This window comes from Protopterus annectens, chromosome 14.part0, assembly GCF_019279795.1.
Source record: "Protopterus annectens isolate FY-2018-M chromosome 14.part0, PAN1.0, whole genome shotgun sequence".
NCBI lineage: Eukaryota > Metazoa > Chordata > Ceratodontiformes > Protopteridae > Protopterus > Protopterus annectens.
In genome coordinates, this window is record NC_056748.1 from 246943933 (window position 1) to 246963821 (window position 19889).

The following is a 19889-nucleotide window of genomic DNA, read 5'->3' on the forward strand; positions in this document are numbered from 1 at the left end:
ATGGTCTCCGATGCATCGTGCATTGCCACCAACCTTGGGGTGTGGGTGTCCTTTATGAATATCGACACCCCCCCTCCTTTCTTGGTGTTGTCCGGCTTTTGGGGCCGGAACGCATGATATGAGGTGAAACCTGTTAGTGCTGGGGTGCTCTCAGGAGCCTTGAACCAGGTTTCTGTCACAGCACAGACATCGATGTTCTCCATATTGAGAAGGGCCTCGAGTCCGTGCATCTTGAGAGTGAGACTTCAGGCATTGAGCAGCATTACCCTTAGTTTTTTCCTTTTGGTGTTCTAGGGTGGTAGGTTTAGAATTTGAGCCTTGCCTAAAAAGGCACTATGGGGTGGCAAGAGCCTTTGCCAATATCCGGAAGCCCAGGGTGACAGGTGTAAGCCGTCCCTTAAGCAGCGTGGCTTGTCCAGCATGTCATCCCAGGCAGACAGACATTGGATCCCTTTGAATGACACCAGAATTTAAGCCAATTATTAAAGCTGATCATCTTATCACTGTATTGTGGCATCATTCTAGGTGAAGGTAGGATACTGCTCAAGGTCAGGGTCATACCTGCCTGGGCTACATAATCAGAGAGCTCCTCGATGTCCCTTTTCATGTAGTCCAAGGAGGTGCGTCTCAGGTCGCTGACACCAGCGTGGACAATGACTGAGTCACTTGTACCTGCTGTTGAGAGACCTGAGTGCTTGCGTTATGTGGTGGATTCTAGCGCCCGACAGGCAGCTTACTGTGACCTTCTCCTTACTCAGTCTGGTGAGCGGGACGTCAGTGTGTCTGACTATGGAATCACCAATGACAAGTGTGTCTGGCATTTTGTTTGGCCTTAAGGGCTGTGACTGTTTGACACTCTGACTGTGTGGTCTATGTGTTGCATGTGTTGGGTCGTGAGGTGGTAGTTGTTTGGGTGTCTGCTTTGGTGGCCTCTGCTGTTTTGGTAAATTTTTGATCAGAGCCTCCGAGTATGTCTTTGTGTGAGTATATTTATGATTTGAAGTTGTGATGGTACCATGTGTGACTGGGTATGTATTGTGTGTGGTTACCTTCTCCTCCTGTCTGGTCTTGCCAGTCCTATGTTGAGAGAGCTCAGCCTCCAGTTTGGCCGTATAGTTGCATCTCTCGCATGTATTTGTGTTTTGTGGGAGAAGGAGAGGATTGTCTGTGTACATGAGGCAATTGTAACATTGCCTCAATATTCCCAGGTTCACCAGTTGAGCTGGAGAGGACACTAGCAACTGATCCCTCGACATACTAGAAGTAGTAGATAAAGAGACTTTCAAAGGACTCCGGGAAGTGGGTTTTAGGCTGGTGGGGTACTATCTATAATAAGAGTGCTTTATCAAGGTGCAAGTACTGTAGGAGTAAGTGCTAGGCTTTACAGATAGAGAATAGTCTACTTGGGAATCAAGTAGAGATGAACTTTTCAGTTATAGGATATGCTGGTTAGATCAGCAGTACAGCTCGAGGAAGGTAGTTCTAAGGGAAAATTCGAAGAGTGGAATTTAGATGGCCTGAATAGTTTAACTGCCGCTGCTCTTGTGTCTTGGTGTTTTCTTTTTACTCTGTGTTTGTGAAAATATGGAGTTTTCATATTTAAGTAAGGGATGTGAGAGGTGCAAGTGAGCTTGTTCCCTGCAAAAAAGCTTTTGTAGTAGTATTTACTGTATATGAAATTTTAGACAAAATGTGGTTTGATTAAATGTGTTTAGATTAAGTTTTTAATTTTTCTTGTTATTAAAAAATATTAAATTAAAATTGATATAATTGTCTGTTTTATATATTTGTGTGTGTAGATATATATATCGGGTCTGAACCGTCTGCAAACAGCTACAGTTAACTTTGAGTATGTGTCTAACTGTTTGAGCCAATCTTCATTTTCCCCTGGAGAGCACTGTGCTTTGGCTGTAAGCAGCCCCACCACCACCACACACATCTTCCACTTTCTCTTATTCCCTTCTGTTAGCAAATAGTATCCATAACTGATCAATACTGTGTGTTTGTTTATTTAAACTATACCACAGTAGCCTACTGATACTAGATTATCCTGGTTTTCCACCTGAGAAATTAAGACAAGACTTACAGTTTCAGAGCAGTCCTTGGTCAATTGTGATTGTTCTTAACACATACTTGTCTTGCTTTGTGATTGTTTCCAGCCCCTCATACAAGAACCTAACAGGGTCTCTACCCGCTTCACTCCCCGCCCTGCGCCCTATTTCCTCCCGCCCCCAGTGTTCCCACCTTTATTGCACTCAAACCCCTCCCATCTTTCCAATAGCCAACCACAGCGCTAACCCAACACTACCTCCTCCATATTCCCTCTACTATCACACCTCCTCAACTGACATGTATAAGCATACCTTTCCTTTGCTCACTGCATGCACTCTCCTTGCATATCTTACATCCTACCAAAGCTCCATCATTCCCCCACTCAACCACTACCACTGTACTACTACTCACACCACCACCCATGTCTCACCCATACTCAGCTCCCCTCCCACCAGCTCAAGAACCATCCCTATGCACCTCCCATATATTCTACCAACTATATTACTCAAACGTAAAGCATCCCTACAACTTAACATAGTAACCCTCCCACCATACCTATTACCCACAGAGAACAATCATAAAATTTCCCTTATAAACAAACACATTCAAAAACTGAGAAAACTAATAATCTCATGCATATCAAAACTAGCCCTAAGTGGAGACATCCACCCCAACCCTGGCCCTACCATCTCCAACCCCAATCCTCATAATCAGACTAGAAACCACAACTTCTCCCATATTACAGCCAGTAGAAAGCCAAGTGACTTCCTTCTACTAAGCCTAAATATTAGAAGTATATCCAACAAAGTCCATGAACTCCATGCCACCATAGACTTATACTCCCCAGATATAGTCGTCCTGACAGAAACCTGGCTAAAACCTCACATTACCAGTGAGCAAATACTCCCTACAGGTTACGGCATACTAAGAGTAGACCGGCTAAACAAAAAAGGAGGTGGTGTAGCTGTAATATTTAAACAACATCTAAACATACAGATCTTAAAATCATCAGCTCCACAAATAGGCAATGAAGAAATAATATATACCAACCTCAAAATTAACCGAAACAAAACCATCAACATAACTGGATGCTACTTCCCACCTGGCCAAAACATCCCTCCATTAGAAAACCTCCTCAGCTGGTCTACCTACCATCTCCCCCAAGAAACTATCATCTTAGGTGATTACAATATTGACTGGCAATCCTGTTCTGGCAACAATCCAACCCATCATGTACACCTTCATGGCTTCACCCAACTAGTCCAGTCACCAACAAGGATAAATAAACACTCCAGCAAGCACCCTACCCTGGATTGGATACTAGTCAGTAAGAACCCCAGTCATATATAACAGGCTGCTTATCAGATAGCCTCAGTGATCACTCCCCAACATTCCTACTCAAAAATACCTGTACCAAGCTAAACCTGTCATCTATCGTCAAATACGTAAAAAATAAACTTTAACCCACTCACATTCATCTCATCCCTCAAAGAATGTAACTGGCATGCTCTAAAGTACCTCAGTCTAGATGACGCAGTTGAATCTTTTAATACTACCTTCCTGAACATCCTTAATTACCATGCCCCCATAAGATTTTCCAGAACCAAAGCACAACCCTCCCCATGGCTACAGAAAACCACTAAGTCAGAAATGAAAAACAGGGATAAAGCCTGGGAGCACTGGCGCAAAACCAAAACCCCCGCAGCTAGACATAAATTCCTAGAACTACGCAATAGAGTCAAAAAGCTAATAAAACGGGACAAATGCCAATACTACCAGTCTGCCCTAGACTCCTCACAACACAGCCCCAAACAATTCTGGTCCTCCATAAACTCCATCCTCCACCCAGGTAAAGTCAGTACCCCTCCTCCTAACATCCCTCACTCCTCAGAAAATATTGCTACCTCATTCAACACACACTTCACCCAAACCATACTATCACTAGCTAAACAACACAACCCTCCCTCCAACCCACACCTTCAACTAGTAATCTCCCCACTGCCTTCTCTTTTTCTCCTGTACCTACCTCCAACATAAAAAAACTCTTAACTAAACTTAAACCCACCAAATTAGCAGCAGACAACCTCCCAAGTAAATACCTACAAATCGCAGCTGATGCTCTGGCCTACCCAGTATCCATCTTGATTAACCGATCTCTGTCAGAAAGTTACATTCCCGCATTGTGGAAAGTCTCACATATAATTCCCCTCCACAAAGGCGGACCCTCTGCAGAACTAACCAATTACCACCCCATAGCTATTCTCTCTCCACTCTCCAAAATACTAGAGAGATGCATACACTCTCAGGTCTTACACTACCTCCTTACTAACAACCTCCTTTCCAGTACTCAGCATGGTTTCCGACCAAACCATAGCACCACCACTGCCTTACTCTCCTTTACAAACACTATCCTTCAGCATAAAAACAATGGCTATCTCTTCTCTGCTACTTTCCTAGACCTATCTAAAGCATTTGACATGGTCCCACACAAACAACTTATCTCTGTCCTCAATAACATATCCTTCTCACAATCAGTCACCAACTGGTTTCAAAGTTACCTGTCTGACCGCCAACAATCCGTTGTATGGCAGAATGACATATCTCCCCAACTACCTGTCTCCATAAGGGTTCCCCAAGGATCCATCCTTGGACCCCTACTTTTCTCTGTTTACACCAATAATCTAGCCTCTGCCACCAAACATGGCACACTCATCCAATACGCAGATGACTCTACCATCATCTGCTCAGCCCAGTCCCTACCCAAACTGCAAAAAGTCACACAGGAAGCCTTTTCCTCTGTTGAAACATGGTTATCCAATGCCCAATTAATACTCAACCCAAACAAAAATAACTACTCATCTTCCAACCCACCAAACATACTCAAAACAACTCTCACTTTAACATCACAGCAAAAGACAACACCACTATATACCCAACTGAACACACCAAATTGCTAGGAGTGGAAATAGACAGTAAACTAAAATTTGACATTCACATATCCATGACCATAAAAAAAGTCCACAAAATACTAGGAGCATTATACAGAAATAAACAATTTCTCACCAAAGCAGCAAAGATTTCAATAGCAAATTCCCACCTTATCTCTACCCTACTTTATGCCTCTCCAGTATATACCAACCTAAGGCAATGTGATCTAAACAAGCTAGAGACCTGCTACAACAAAATCGCAAAATTCACCACAGGGGCATCCTACCGTAGTCACCACTGTCTCTCACTTGCTGAACTGGGCTGGCTTGAACTCCCTCACCTCCTTCAGTGGTATCAACTCTCACTCGCCCACAAACTAGTAAACCATCCACTAAATGTCCCATCCCTCTAGAATCTACTCCAACCCTATCGCACCACCAGACCACTAAGATCCAGCAACAAAAATCACTTGCAGATCACTAAAGCCAATAACTCTGCTGGTGAAGCACTATTCTCTTGCCATAGCCAAATTATGGAACTCACTCCCACCCACAATTACCTCCGTACCATCATGCACCAACTTCAAAACTTTATTAAAAGCACACCTAAAAACATGCTGGCTATGCCCTTGCAACTCCCACTCTAATATCATCCACCCCATCCAACTACTACCTTTCTTTCACCTCCACTAACTACCTTGATGATAGCAAGCTCAGATGCTCATAAGCCTAGTACTTATTATACAGCAGGAACTTCTCATTGTTACATTTGTTAATGCCTGTTATGTACTTCACAGATAAAGATTCTAGTTGTCTACTGATGTACTATGTTCTTCATCTGTAAATATGTTGTAAGTAATTTCTATGTTAAATTGTTAATCACTATGTAATCCAATGTAACTACTGTCTGTTTATTTTACTGTGGAGCTTTTCTCCCCGGGCCTCCGCTGAAAATGGACCCATGTCCAGTCGGACACTCCCGGTCAACAAATTTAAATAAATAAATAAATTATATATATATATAGGGTCTATATTAGATAAATGAAAGTTTATCTTATCGAACGCTGACATTATCGAAAATCCCAGAACTCGAAACTACACACACACACACACACACACACACACACACACACACACACACACACACACACACACGCACACACACGCAGGTGGCCTAATGGTTAAAGTGGTTGCCTTACAAACACAAGGTGCAGGGTTTGAGTCTCACAAGGGATAATTGGCTAGACTTACAATGGCTCACAAGGGCAGTTAGCCTAGTACTAACCTATGAACCTGTAAGAACTAAATACAAGACAGTTATGTTTAAGCAACATTGCTGTCAAAATGCTGAGAACAATCAGCATGATCTAAAAAAACACCCTGATTAAAATCTTCTTCTCCTCTAAGCTGAATATTACACCTATAACAGGAACTACAGAAAACAAACAGCAAATTCTGTTTTTAGGATTACATTTATTTAGTAAAAATTAAAATATCATTTGATAAAAATTGCAAAAACAACAAAGAATATCTTGGGGAGAAGCAAGTTCTGTTGACAAGGGCTTTAAAAACACTAAAATAATTATCCCAGTACTGATATGAAAACAATTCTTGAGTACAGGTACAGCCTAGTAGATTTGCCTGAAGCAATAAATGGTTTTAAAATGATAAAAGCAAGCAACCTTCCATCATGGGGTAAATGTAGTGGGGACAAATTATTCATTCATTAATTTTACAATGCCTCTTTATCCTGTTCAGGATGTTAATTTTACAATGCCTATTTATCCTATATAGGGCCATAAGGAGTTAGAATCAGTCTTGGCAAGAAATGAGTGTGATGTAGGAAGTCAATCTACTGTCATACCTCTCAATATATTAGGAAACCAGAGACCACATCAAAAACCAAATCAGAGTCTATCAGGTCAAATAGACTCCGCACAGAAGGCACTGCAGTCACCAAACGAACTAGACATCCAAGTGATGTGAGTCAGTGATTTCAAATGCCTCATCATTGTGCCACCAGGTACAAAACTAATTTGTTATAAGAAAAAAGATATGGTTGTTTCTGAAGGAAACTGACACAGATCCCCATACATTTTGCCAACACTTATGAAGAGGTTTGGATATTTAAAACATGAGAGGCAACAATTGATCTCAAACTAATTTTATCAGTATGCATAGCAAGAAAGCTTTAACGTACTGGTGGATGAAGATTAAATGCTCGAGCATCAAGTGCTTGAGGTTCAACCTGCCAATGACCAGTGTTTCCTTCACAGGAAATCACTGGCAATTTGTGCTGTCAATGATGCCCTTTTTGGGCGGAATTTCCCCCTTCTTCAAATTAGTGTGACTATGGTGTTGGTGTGTGTGTGTGTGTGTGTGTGTGTGTGTGTGTGTGTGTGTGTGTGTGTGTGTATATATATATATATATATATATATATATATAGGTTTGGAGGATATGAAGAGTTTGCCTCTGCAAAACACTTTAAAAAGTGATCTGATGTTGTCCTTCTCATTCTTCCTCAATGTATGGGATTGGATCCCCTCCTCTGATCTGACTCGGATGGATATACCAGACTTCGGATCAAGCTGTCGAGCTCCTCCCTCTACCCATAATCCTTACTCCATCCCCATTGCCTCAGATTTTATTTGCCAGCTCTGCAAACAGATGCAGGTTCCACCCTTGAGCTGTTATAGGAGATAATTTGTGAGTTTTTCAAATTCTAATTATTCATTTTTCTTTGTAGCCGTTTGAATAACCTCCCTGTAGTTTTTGCTGGTTGTTAGAAAACCCTTTTTCTCTTTTTTCTATCCTATTTGTTAATATCTTTATTTACCATATGTGTTGGTATTTCTCTTTAACCTTCATTTTGTAGAGTATTTGCCTCTATTACCATTGCTGGTAATTTCCTTTTTCCTTTTTTCTATTTCTTCTAAAAAAAAAAAAATTGCTGTTTGTTTACTATTACTCTCTGCTTAAGTTTTTGTCCCCTGTCTTCTTTTTATCATGTTGGACAAACCTACAGGATTGAAAAAATGCACTTCTTGTGGGCAGATGCCCACAAGGTACGTTTATTACCTTGTGGCCGGGCACTTGAACATGTCTTTTAAAAATTGCTCTACCTTTAATCCGACAGCCTTGGCAGATAGATGGAATAAACTCAGTTTAATGGGTCTTCTTCCTTCTACTGCTTCTTCATGTGCTCAAAACCCTTTGGAGCATTGCAGATGCTTTCCATCAAAGTCCCCCAAGTCTTCCTCAGAGCTACTTTAGAGCCACTGTTAAAAACAGAAAAATCTCAGATCCAATGTCACATCCAGTGCCTTTGTATCCTAAGGTTTCAGCTCTGACCATTATCATGATAAGTCCCACAGTCCCCCCCCCCCGATCCTAAGTCATCAGATCCGAAGCTGGGTACTTCCTTTAGGAGTGCAACTCCAGAATATTCCATTAAGCCAATTTTGCCCACTTTGTCTGCTCAGCTCCTTCAAACTCCAAGGAACAATTCTAGGCCCCCATCCACTAGTTCCTCTAGGTCCTCCAGAAGATTGTTGAAAGCAAATGTGGATAGGATGATGTGAAAGTTCCTCAGAGCTCAGCTGCAGATGGAGGTCTTACAAGCTCCATCCCCTGTTGGATCCGTGAGTATGGCTGTCACTTCAAAGCCCATCCTGTCTCCTTCTCCAATCTGTCCAGTGGTTTTATAGTCCCAGGATCCAAGATCTCAGAGAGGTTCTGTGTCAGATCTGAGGGAAGTTTCTTCCTCCACTCCATCTGTTTCCTTGACTGGTCCTGCTTCAACACCCTCAGATCAGAACTGGTCTCAGAGACTAAGTGTCGGCATTGGATCTGAGGGTACAGGTTTGGCTCTGATTTTGTTGGACCCACCCCCCCCTCAGAGTCTCTGCCCTGGACAGTTCAGATTCAGTCCCACCCAAGGCTTTGATTCAAGGGTGGCCTAGATCTACCTTCTTCAGGAGCTTTGGCTCCAGAAGGGTGAGTCGAAGCTTCTCCTGGTCCATTGGCTTTCGAGGTGGTAGAAAGGGCTTTTTGTCTCCAAAGAGAACCATCTTCAAATGTTTCAGATCCTATCCCTTTTCTCTCATCAGTTCTGAGCTCTGAGTCAGTCAGGCTTATTCCACAGGGATGGTCAGTTCCAATAAGTATCCAGCCAGTTCAAGTGGAAGAACTTTCTCTCTCTTCCAATACCTCTCCAGAACACCCCACAGAGGAGGTACACTGGAAGTGAACATGCAAAATGAGAGCCCTATACTTCCCCATGGAGTCTCTCATGGAGGATACTAATTTTGATGAAGGAGAGGGATCCCCTAGGTCATCACCAGATGACATCTCCTTTGGAGATATTTTAGTGATCCTGAAACAGAAAGGTGGTTGTTCATTTCAAAATTCCTCACTGGAAGAGTCTCTGTTATTGGAGGCTTCTGGTTCTGGCCTGTATAGGTCTTGGGTGATCCCCCGGTGGTTGAACTTATTGATCTGGTTTCACATCAAGCAAAGAAGGAGATGGATATGGTCAAGCCCATCCCTAAACACCCCAACAGGTTTTTGGTCCTGCCTACAGACAGACCCCACTGGAACAAAGGAGTCCCAGTTGATGCTATGGTGGTGGCAACAGCCACTAAGAAAGAACTAGCAGAACAGAGCTCTTCTGTCCATCCACCTAACAGATTGATTTGGAAAGCAAGTGTTTGCCTCAGCCACCTTTGCTCTGAGGCCACTAAACTATCTGGCACACTTTAATAGACTACAGAGGGATTTGACCAAAGAACTTTCAAATTCTCTCTCCGAGGCCATGTCTGCTGAGGATTTCAAAAGGACATCCTCTCAACTGGCCACTCTTTTATCTATATAAAACGCTTCAGTGAGGTTAATCTCTCACACAGCCGAAGGTATCTCACAAGCAGTAAGTAATCCTTATGCCCCCTTCTGGCTTAGGCAAGTATGTTTCCCCTTTCTGTGGTCTCACCTTTATCCCCCATGCATACTGGAGCCTACTTAGAATCTCTTCTCTCATCCATCAGTGATTCAACACCCAAACATTCAGGCCCTCAGACTAACCGCATGGTTTCTCCACTTCCTTTAATAGTTACAGTCTTTCCCCTGTACATGACGTTATTTTGGCTTCTCAAAAAGATTCTACCAAAAGAGTTTACAAGACCAAATGGAAGAGGCACTCCATTTGGGCGTCAGATAAGGAAACAGACCCCTTTTCTGCACCAATTTCTGCTATACTTCAGTTTTTGACAACTCATTTTAAAAAAGGAGCTAGTTTCTCTACAATTAAGCTTCAGTTGGCAGCAATTTTTAATTTTCACACAGGGAACAACTCCTTTTCCTTGGCTTCCTCTAGAATGTGTAAAGTTTTTATGAAAGGCCTTTTTTTCTGAGGCCTCCGATAAAAGATCCATCACTGCCTTGGCATCTAACAGCAGTGCTTGAAGGTTTAACAAAAAAACCTTTTGAACAGTCAGACAGATCAGATCTAAATTTCTGTCTTGTAAGACTGTTTTCTTAGCAGCTATAACTTCTCTAGAAAGAATATCTGAACTCCAGGCTCTTTCGTCTAAAGCTCCTAATGTTTTTTTTTGTTTGTTTGTTTTTTTCATAAAGATAGGGTTTCCTTACAGGCCAACCCTTCTTTTTTACCTAAAGTGGCTTCTGAAAATAACATCAACCAATCCATTCACTTACTAGTTTTCTTTCCAAATTTTTCCATTAAGGAGAGCTCATGCTATATTTCCTTGATGTGCACATACAACTACATTTTTTACCTTCAGGGGATAAGACAATTTAGAACATCAGACCAACTTTTAGTTTCTTTCTCATCACATCACCTGGAACATCCAGTTTCTAAAGTTATCCTAGCCAAATTGATTATAGACTAGCTCATGGATTTGCTGTCAAAAAGGTTAGCATTACCTAAACCTCCCCAAGCTCATTCAACCAGGTCCATGGCTACTTCATCTGCTTTTTGGTCAAGAATATGATTGATGATATTTGTTGAGCAGCTACATGGTTCAGTGCTCATACTTTTGCTTCTCATTACAAACTGGATATCATTTTCAGAAACAGACCTGCCTTTAGTTTGATTGTACTCTGGAATATTCTTCCATGACGGTCACCCAAGATCAACATAGTTGGTGACTCTGTCCCTTCTGCTGAGGAACAATGAAAAGGACAACATCAGATTTAAAAGTTATGTACTCACCATAATTAGGCATCTGTGTTGTCCATTTTTATTCTTCCTCAAATCCCCTCTCATCCATCGCCCATTCTTTTCTTCTAGAGAGACCTAGTAGACTGTGTTTGGAACCTATAGTTCCAGATTTGAGCCCTATCCTTTTCTATCTGTCTATGCCTGTTCCTGTTTAACAATGAGGAGATAGGTCAGCAAACCCAATCTGAGACAATGGGGATGGAGTAGGGCATTATGGGCAGATGGAAGAATTCAAGAGCTGGATCTGAATTATGGTATATGAGTCCGAGCTGGATCAAACTCATACATTACGGAAGAATGAAAATGGACAACACAGATGCCTAGTTGTGTTGAGTACATAACTTTTAATTTTTCAGCAGTTTTCAGTTCAATTTTTCAGTGAATGCAGTTCAGGGATACCTACTTTTGGTGCCTTTGCTTTCATCCACTCATAGTGGAAGCGCAACAAAGTTCTGTGAAATACCGCAGGAGCTGCATAGGATAACTTCAATATAAGAACAGGGAATGGGGAAACATGAAGAGGAATAAACTATTTCACAGAAAGTAGAGTTGTGGTAAGGCACTTACTATAACAGTAGATGTCTAATAGAATCATTGCTGCAGGAGACCGTGGAAATTTTTGAAATTCATGTAGAGGTGAGCATTATTATTTCACAACAGTTTCTCAGTAATCAGACATCCACTAAGCTGTGTGATGGCAAATCTGTGTCCTGGCATTTGTTTTCTATTCTTTTTTGGTGTTCCAGAGAAGGTAAACACAGAGGCTGCACCAAAAATGTAGATTTCCAAATCTTCAAGGACATACCACTGCAATAGTAAATAATGACATCTGGTTTTATCTCTGATGAAGTCCTGTTACAATTTATTGGGATGAAAGCACTTACAATTTTTTATTAAATAGCTGCTTGATTTTAGTTATAGTACTGTTTTTCTTTCCTGAGTTCCAGGCATCTGTTTGATCTTTACCATTGGTGTTTATGTTGATATTGTGAGTGGCTTGCAGTCTTAGTTGTGAAGCACTTTTCTGGAGTTGTTTGTCCAACTCAAGTATGATTCTTTTCTGGACATAGTTTTCTTCAGGTGTTCTCTTTTCCTATTGAGGGCTGGCAGTAGTATGACACCAGCACTCTATGGAACCTTGCTTGGCGTGGAAGACACTGATAAATAGCCAACTTTGCTAGTAGTCTTCTTCTGTTCCCTGAAACCCTTCTGACTGTTATGGAGATGTCTGTTTGCAGTAAGTCGATATTCTTTGTATAAAATAAAACATGCTGTTTTATTTACTTAGAAAATGTAATTGCTTAGCAACCTTTAGGAAAGCTAAAATGAAACTACATTCAATATTCTTAGCGAAAAGAAGGGAGGGTAGCTCTATAGTTTTAATGACCTGTCCTTGAACATTTACTGTTATCATAAGTACCTTTACATAACTGTTCTATCTTATTTTGGTAAGGCCACTGTAAATGGCAAATCATAACATTTTGGTAGATCACTAAGTAGTGTTATATTACTCATGGTAGGTGAAGGATCCCTTGTAGCACAGCCATGGCAAAAAGCTTCCTACTCTGGACTGTGTTTCCAAAGTTTATTGGTTTGGAAAGGTATGGACAGTAGTCTATGAGGCCGTTCCAAAAATATCTTGTACAGAAGTATTTCTAAAGTATATTGCTGATGTAGCTACTGCCCTAGTAGTATGTGCTCTTATTGTGCCATGAGAGGTTTATTATGTTTGTCATAACAAAAGGAGATCAGTGAATAACCATTTAAACTCTGTTTAATGCTGGTGTGGTGTCTGCTCAATTGCACTGTCTCAGTCAACAAATGTAAAATAAATAAACAAACAAATAAATGAAAATGAATTTCTTTACTTAATCCTGAGTTAATTTGCCCAGATATTTTTGTGGCTGCAATAAGACTGTATTGGGGTAGTGGAGACATGGAAAACATAACAATGTACAAGTTTAGTAAAAAAGCCAGCTATAGATGTTTAACAAGCATTTTATTAACTGTGTTCAGGAATGGCCTCAGTGAATCAAAATATGATATTTTTCTTTCCCATACAGTATATCAAACTGTGACACTACACTAAAGACAATCATGAAAGGTTTAAATACAGCCTTTTTACAGGAAATCTATAGAAAGACTAGCATAGCTGTATATAGTTACACATGAGTTGGACTGTTGCATATAGTGTGCTGGAAAAACTGAAATGAAACAGCAAACTTTTATATACATTAAGAGCCAGAGATATAAAATCAGTGCCTATATGAGACTAGCATTACCAAAGAAAAACTAATGCTACTTGAAAATTAAAAAATGGATATAAGGTGTAGAAAATCCACTTATTGTCCTGCTGCAGACATCTTTTTGTATAACTTCCACTGCTGCATTGATTAACTAATACAACTATACTCTGTCTATGGCAGCTACCTTTGGGGGCTTAATGTATCGCTGTTTTTATGAGTGTTGCTGTGTGCAATTAAGCTTGCTTTCTTGAAATATAAATATAATAACTCAAAACACTTGATTATATTGATATTTAATGCACTTTCTGTTTTTATTATGGCAGATTAACTTTGAATATCAAATGTCTTTCCAAAATATTGGTGCTAAGAAAATTTCTTTTTCCAGGCAAACTACTTCTCTGAGTATTCAAAGCCTTCTTTGATAAGTAAAATTAGAGGAAAAGAAATGCTGGATGGCAAGGGACAACCAGTGGTACAAGTAGAAATACTTTGTACAGTTAAAAACCATGAAAAGGTATGTATGAATCCTTTTTGAATGTGAATTTGATGGAAAAAATGTCTTGCATTTGGCCTTTAAAAATATAATGCTCAGATATATTCAAAACCATTCAGATCTGCTGGTATGTGTTTTTATTTTACAAGGCTTTGTCAATAAGTTAGTTGTATGAGCTGCATAACTGATGTCACCTTTTATGATTCAATAAATGCTCATGCCAGTTATTGTAAACCACAACAGACACTTTCTCTCATATTATTTATTTCTGTTAACTTCTGAAAATGTAAGCAATAACTTTGAAGGTCTTCTGAGGTGGGCAACTGTTTGGACATCATCTTCAAACATCCAAAACTCAACATTACTTCTTTTGACTCATTCCTACAGTAGGGGGTGACTGCGCCTCATACTAAGACATGTCACGTCAAACACACACTGGGTTAGGAGAGCACATTCAACCTATGTGACACTATGGTCTTTTCTGCTGCTTACATTTTTCTGTCCCCTGTCCACTGTTCATCATAAAAAATATTGGTGCTTTTGATTCCTAGAAATTAGAAATCTTCCAAATGAACCTCATGGCTTCTTAAAAGTTTTTTGATTGACTCAGAATACAGTGGTCACAAAACATCTTAATCATTCGATTGCGAATCACAGTCAACTCTGAGATTACACTACCTTAGAGAAAAAAAGAAATGCCCAGGATAGCACACTCTCAATGTTGAGAGTGAAATTCTCAGAATCGCACAGTAATGGTCACATTATTAGTGCCGAACGTTAATACAGCGATGTTAACCCTAATACTTAATCATCTGGGGAGTATAACTATACAGCGAATCATATTAGGGTTTTGTAGCCTTATCTTGTCTTCTTCCCTGTTAGCTTTTCAGATATTAGTCTCTTATTGCTTATGCTGGTCCAGTGACTATGTCCACAGAGCACTGGGAGTTGCTTGAGATAGTCCCTTAAAACTAATATAGCTAGGGTTGCCACCTTTGCAAAATTCCATTTCCTGACAAATAAGCCATGCCATCTGCATAATAAAAACACACCCCTTGTCTCAGGGTAGCTACATCCCTTTTAGCAAGCCATATCCAGAAGCACAAGTTTTTAAATGTCATATACAGTGACTGCATGGGCAGCCTTAGATGATAGGGATCTCTAGGCAAATAATTCCATGGTAATCCCCACTCTGGCTGTCTGCTGTCACCCTGGCATACAACCCATTTCTCCCCTATTTTCCCTCCCATCTCTTCCCAGACTGATTTTGTTTTGTATTATTGCACTTTGTGTTACTTGCCAGCCTTTTCCTGCATAATTGCATCACAATCTAACTAGCCAAGACTGTAGTTTACTATACTAACTGTGCAGGAAAGAATTTAATTATGTTGAGAGTCTAGGGGCCACTAATCCCCCAGAAGCTATGAGGTTCAAAACGTTATAAGGTGCATTTCACATTTTTTCCATAACCTATAGTCCAGTGATGGTCTGAACAAAAACTTTTCATCTTAGTGACATTTGATGTGCCAGAGGATCCATTGCTTTATATAAACATACTTTACAGCATAAAAATGCACTGGTTTATTTTGTTATTATTGATAAGATTGTGTTAAACAGGGAAAATAAAGGAAGCTGGCACACCATGTTAAATAATAAAGAGAAAGTTGGATTATTAGGCTCGGAGCTTTGTTTCCTCCTGGACTTAATGAGAATTTGTAAGAGACCAGTCATTTGTAAGAAGTGTGTATTTAAGTCTTGTAACATTGTTTGTAGGTATTGAAGGACTGATGAAGGCTAATTAAGCCGAAACCAGTATGCTGTTATGGCAGAGTAAAGTTATGTTTGCTTAGTAAGGAATTATAGGTTCATACTAGGCTATCTGCCCTAGGGCATGTATAAGCCTAGCCAGAGTGTGTTTGGCTTTCGCCACCCATTTTAAATTAATTTTGCTATGCCCTTTTTCGAGGTTAGTATACTGTGCCTCTGTCTAACAGTGACACAGAAGTGATACCCGGGGTAAACCTATGATCTCCCATCCACTCATCAAGATTCCTCTTGAAGAGAGTCAATGAGGGACTCTGCCTAACCTGGACTGGGATTTTATTCCAGAATGAAGGGAGCCTCTGGGTTATGAATCTGACCCTCCAGCATGTCCTATTTATTTCAGTGCTGAGGTTCAAGTCTCTCGAGCACGTAGCTCGATGGGATTTGGATTTTCTGAGGTGCAGCATGTCCATTAATTCTGGGTTGGACATGGCTTTATACGTCAGGCACAGATTGCCTCTGAGTAGAGCTGGAGTTTCTTTAACCGGGCAGCATATGGCATCTGTTTGAGCCCTTTGATCCTCTTGGTGAGGTACTTTTGGGGTCTTTCCACTTGCTGCAGGTGTCTGGTAAGGTACATCCCAAAAGGGGCATTGTACTCAATTATGGGCCTGATGAGGGATGAGTAAAGAGGCACGATGACCTCCCCTGATCTAGATGTGAATCCCTTCATGATTAGGTGGGCTATATAAAATGTTTTTCTAACCACTTTGGCCACGTGGTTGTCAAATGAGAGATTGCTATCAACTTGGGTCCCCAGGTCCCTAATTACTTCTTCCGTACTTAATGGATTACCACCTATGTGGTAATCTGTGGGCACTTTGTTTTTGCCAAAGGGGATGACTATACACTTTTTGGTGTTTAGCTTGAGGCCATGGATCTGGCACCAGTTGTCTGTTTCTATTAGGCCCTTTTGGAGGATGCTTGTGTCAGCTGGAGAGTCGATTATGGTGCCCAGTTTGCAGTCATCTGCGAACTTGGTCAGTCACAGTCCTTCCGTGTTGGCCTGTACCTCCGAGAAATATATACCGAACAAGAGAGGTCCCAGGACTGAGCCTTGTGGGACACCGCTTGTAACAGGTTTGGAGTCTGACATGGCTCCAGCAATTATAACTATGTGGGTTCTGTCCTTGAGCCAGTTTGCAACCCATCTAGTGACATAGGGGTTTATATTTAAGCTGGTGAACTTATCTATAATGCCCGAGTGGGGTATTGTATTGAAGGCTTTTGCGAGGTCCAGGTAGGCTGTGTGGACCACCTTCCCCTTGTCAATGGCCTTGGTGACTGTCTCAAAGAAATCGACCAGGTTTAAGAGGCAGGATCTGCCCTTAACAAAGCCAAACTGGGTAGGATCCAGTGTCTGTAGGTCCCCAATATCTTTATTTATGAGGTCCATGATGATCCTTTCCATAGCTTTGCAGACCAAGCTAGTCAGGCTTATGGGGCGATAGTTTCCAGGATCCGCTGAGGCACCACCTTTGTGGAGAGGGACCACTGTTGCTGTACACCACTCTTTGAGTACATATCCTGTAGTAAGGCTGAGATTGAACAGTAGTTTTATGTTTGGGTTTAGCTCTTCTTGGAGTTCATGTAGGACGCAGCCCGGGACACCATCTGGTCCCATTGATGCTGTGTTTTTTGCTTTGGAGAGGGCAGCTCTTACCTGACCATCTGAGATGTCAGGGGGGCAGCACTCTGCTGGGATAGACATTTGCCCTTTTGGTTGGGGGGGGGGTTGCACTAAACCTGTCAGCTAGGATGTTGGCAATGTCTGTGGGTTCTGTGTATTTTTTGTCATTTTGGACTAATTCTGAGCATATCTGGGAATTCCCACCCAGGTTACTGACATAACTAAAGAAAGCCTTTGATTATCCTTAGTGTCCTGTGCAATTTTTCTCTCTAGGCTGGCCTTAGACGATTTTATGAGTGCCCGTAGTTTTTTGCTAATACTGATCAGAGATGCCTTCCCTTTTTGGGATTTTGCTCTATCATGTAGTAGCTTCCTCCTTCTATTGTATAGTTTGTTTATGGCTGGGGTCCACCAGACAGGACGTCTGCCTTTGGAGGATTGGGTCTTGGTTTTATTTGGGATTGCATGATCCATGCATTCCTGAAGGTGTTCATAGAATGCGTTTATAAAGGATTCTGTGTTCTGGGCCATATTTTCCACAGGCCCGGGGGCTTTGAAGGATTCCACCTCGGTTTTGAGGAGTGTGAAATTTGCGTTAGAGAAGTTTTTCACTGTGGTTTTCTGGGCAGGGGGTGGAGTCAGGATGTGAATATCCAGTGAGATTAGTTTATGGTCTGATCTTACCAGTGAGGGATACACTTCTGGTCTGGAGCATAGAGTCCCCATGTTGGTGATGATCAGGTCCAGTATGTTTTTCCCTCTTGTGGGAGTGGTAACAAGTTGTTCCATAGCATTTGAGTTTATAAATTCTAGGAACCTTTGGGCTAGGGTGTTGGAGCTAGAGTAATGCTCCCAGTCTATGTTTGGGTAGTTGAAGTCGCCCAATATAATGGTGTTTGGAGAGACCTTCATATTTTCCAGTGTTTTCAGGAAGGCCAAGTGGGGTTCCTGGGTTTGGGAGGGTGGTCTGTAGCAGGCTATAAACTGGAAGGCAGTTTTACCCACTGTTAGTTGCACATGGATAGTCTCTGATGTTTCGTGCTGTGCCACCAACCTGGAGGTGTGGGTATCTTTGACGAATATTGATACTCCCCCTCCTTTTGTGGTTCGGTCCAAGTTTTGGGGCCGAAAAGCATTGTATGAGGTATAACCTGGTAGTGCTGGGGTGCTCTCAGGAGCCTTGAACCAGGTTTCTGTTACTGCACAGATATCGATGTTCTCCATGCTATGGAGAATTTCAACTGCGTGCATCTTGAGGTTTAGACTTCTGGCGTTGAGTAGCATTACTCTTAGTTTCTTATCCCTTGTGATACCTATGGAGGTGGGTTTGTCTTTTGAGCCTTGCCTAAAAAAGGCACTATGGGGTAGCAAGTGCCTTTTCCAATATCCGAAAGCCCAGTTGTGTTACTTATTATCTATTCACCACAGTGTGAGGAGTGCTGGCTCATGTGCTGGTATATATCAATTGATGACCCAGTAGTTACCACAAAACTGAGCAGTAGTTATTCATAAGCTTGAGAATAAAATGCTTGTGAGACCACATAAATCACATCTGGAATAGCTTCTTCCCAACTCCTCCCCGCAAAAAAGTGATTTTCACTGTACCCGAATTGTGTTAAATTGGTATGGAAGTGAAAGGACAACTGAATATATAGTCATATATTTCAAGTTGCTACTGTCGTACATCTGTGCAGCATGCCTCAATACAAACAGAAAATGATTTACTTTAACAGCTGGCTTAGTTTCTGGTGTCATTCCAAGGGGATTCAGTATCTGACAGCCTGGGAAGACATGATTAACAAACCACAATGCTGTTGTGGTCCTGAATAAAAAAATATTTTTCATACATTGGAAGTTACACTTCTTTTGTTCTAGTTGGTGTTGACATTCAAAACGAAGATGCTTTGCCAGAGATGGCCTGCATCTGCCTCCTTTGGGCTTCAGGCTACTGGCAAAGGCTTTTGCCTCCTCCATAGTGCCTTTTTTAGGCAATGCCATGAGGTCAAAACTACCAACATGAAAATTTAATCAAAACGCAAATTAAAGGTCATACTGCTAAACGCTAGGAGTCTAAACATGAAACTGCACTCATTGCAAGCATTCTTAACCCTGGAAGATGCTGACATTTGTGCAGTCACAGAAACCTGATTCATAGTTGCAGAGGCAGCCCAGCCAGACCAGATTACTTAGTCTATCATACATTTAAACCCCAAACCATGGGCAGCAATGCAAAAGGATATATATGTATGAGACATACATACCATCAGACTGGTCAAACAGTATGATGCACAGGAGACACTCCAGGTGTAGTTAAACATTGACAAGGTCCCTATTCAAATCATGCCCACTCCACCTATCTGGACCTCTTCAGATCTATCAAGACTCAACCCTTTACCCTGATCCTGGGTGGCTTTAACTATGCAACCATAGATTGGAAGAACTATTCATGCCCAAAGATTCCTTGATTTCTTCAATGCA

General features: G+C 41.3%; 1 protein-coding gene across 1 annotated transcript in view; it reads left to right on the forward strand.

The window, feature by feature from the left end:
• The window catches only part of ENO4 (enolase 4), a 1153105-nt gene that overhangs the window by 211256 nt on the left and 921960 nt on the right, over positions 1–19889 (forward strand). The window contains exon 2 of the mRNA XM_044055968.1: positions 13850–13978. Coding sequence (XP_043911903.1) covers positions 13850–13978 — 129 coding nt within the window. The remainder of the gene's footprint in view (positions 1–13849; positions 13979–19889) is intronic.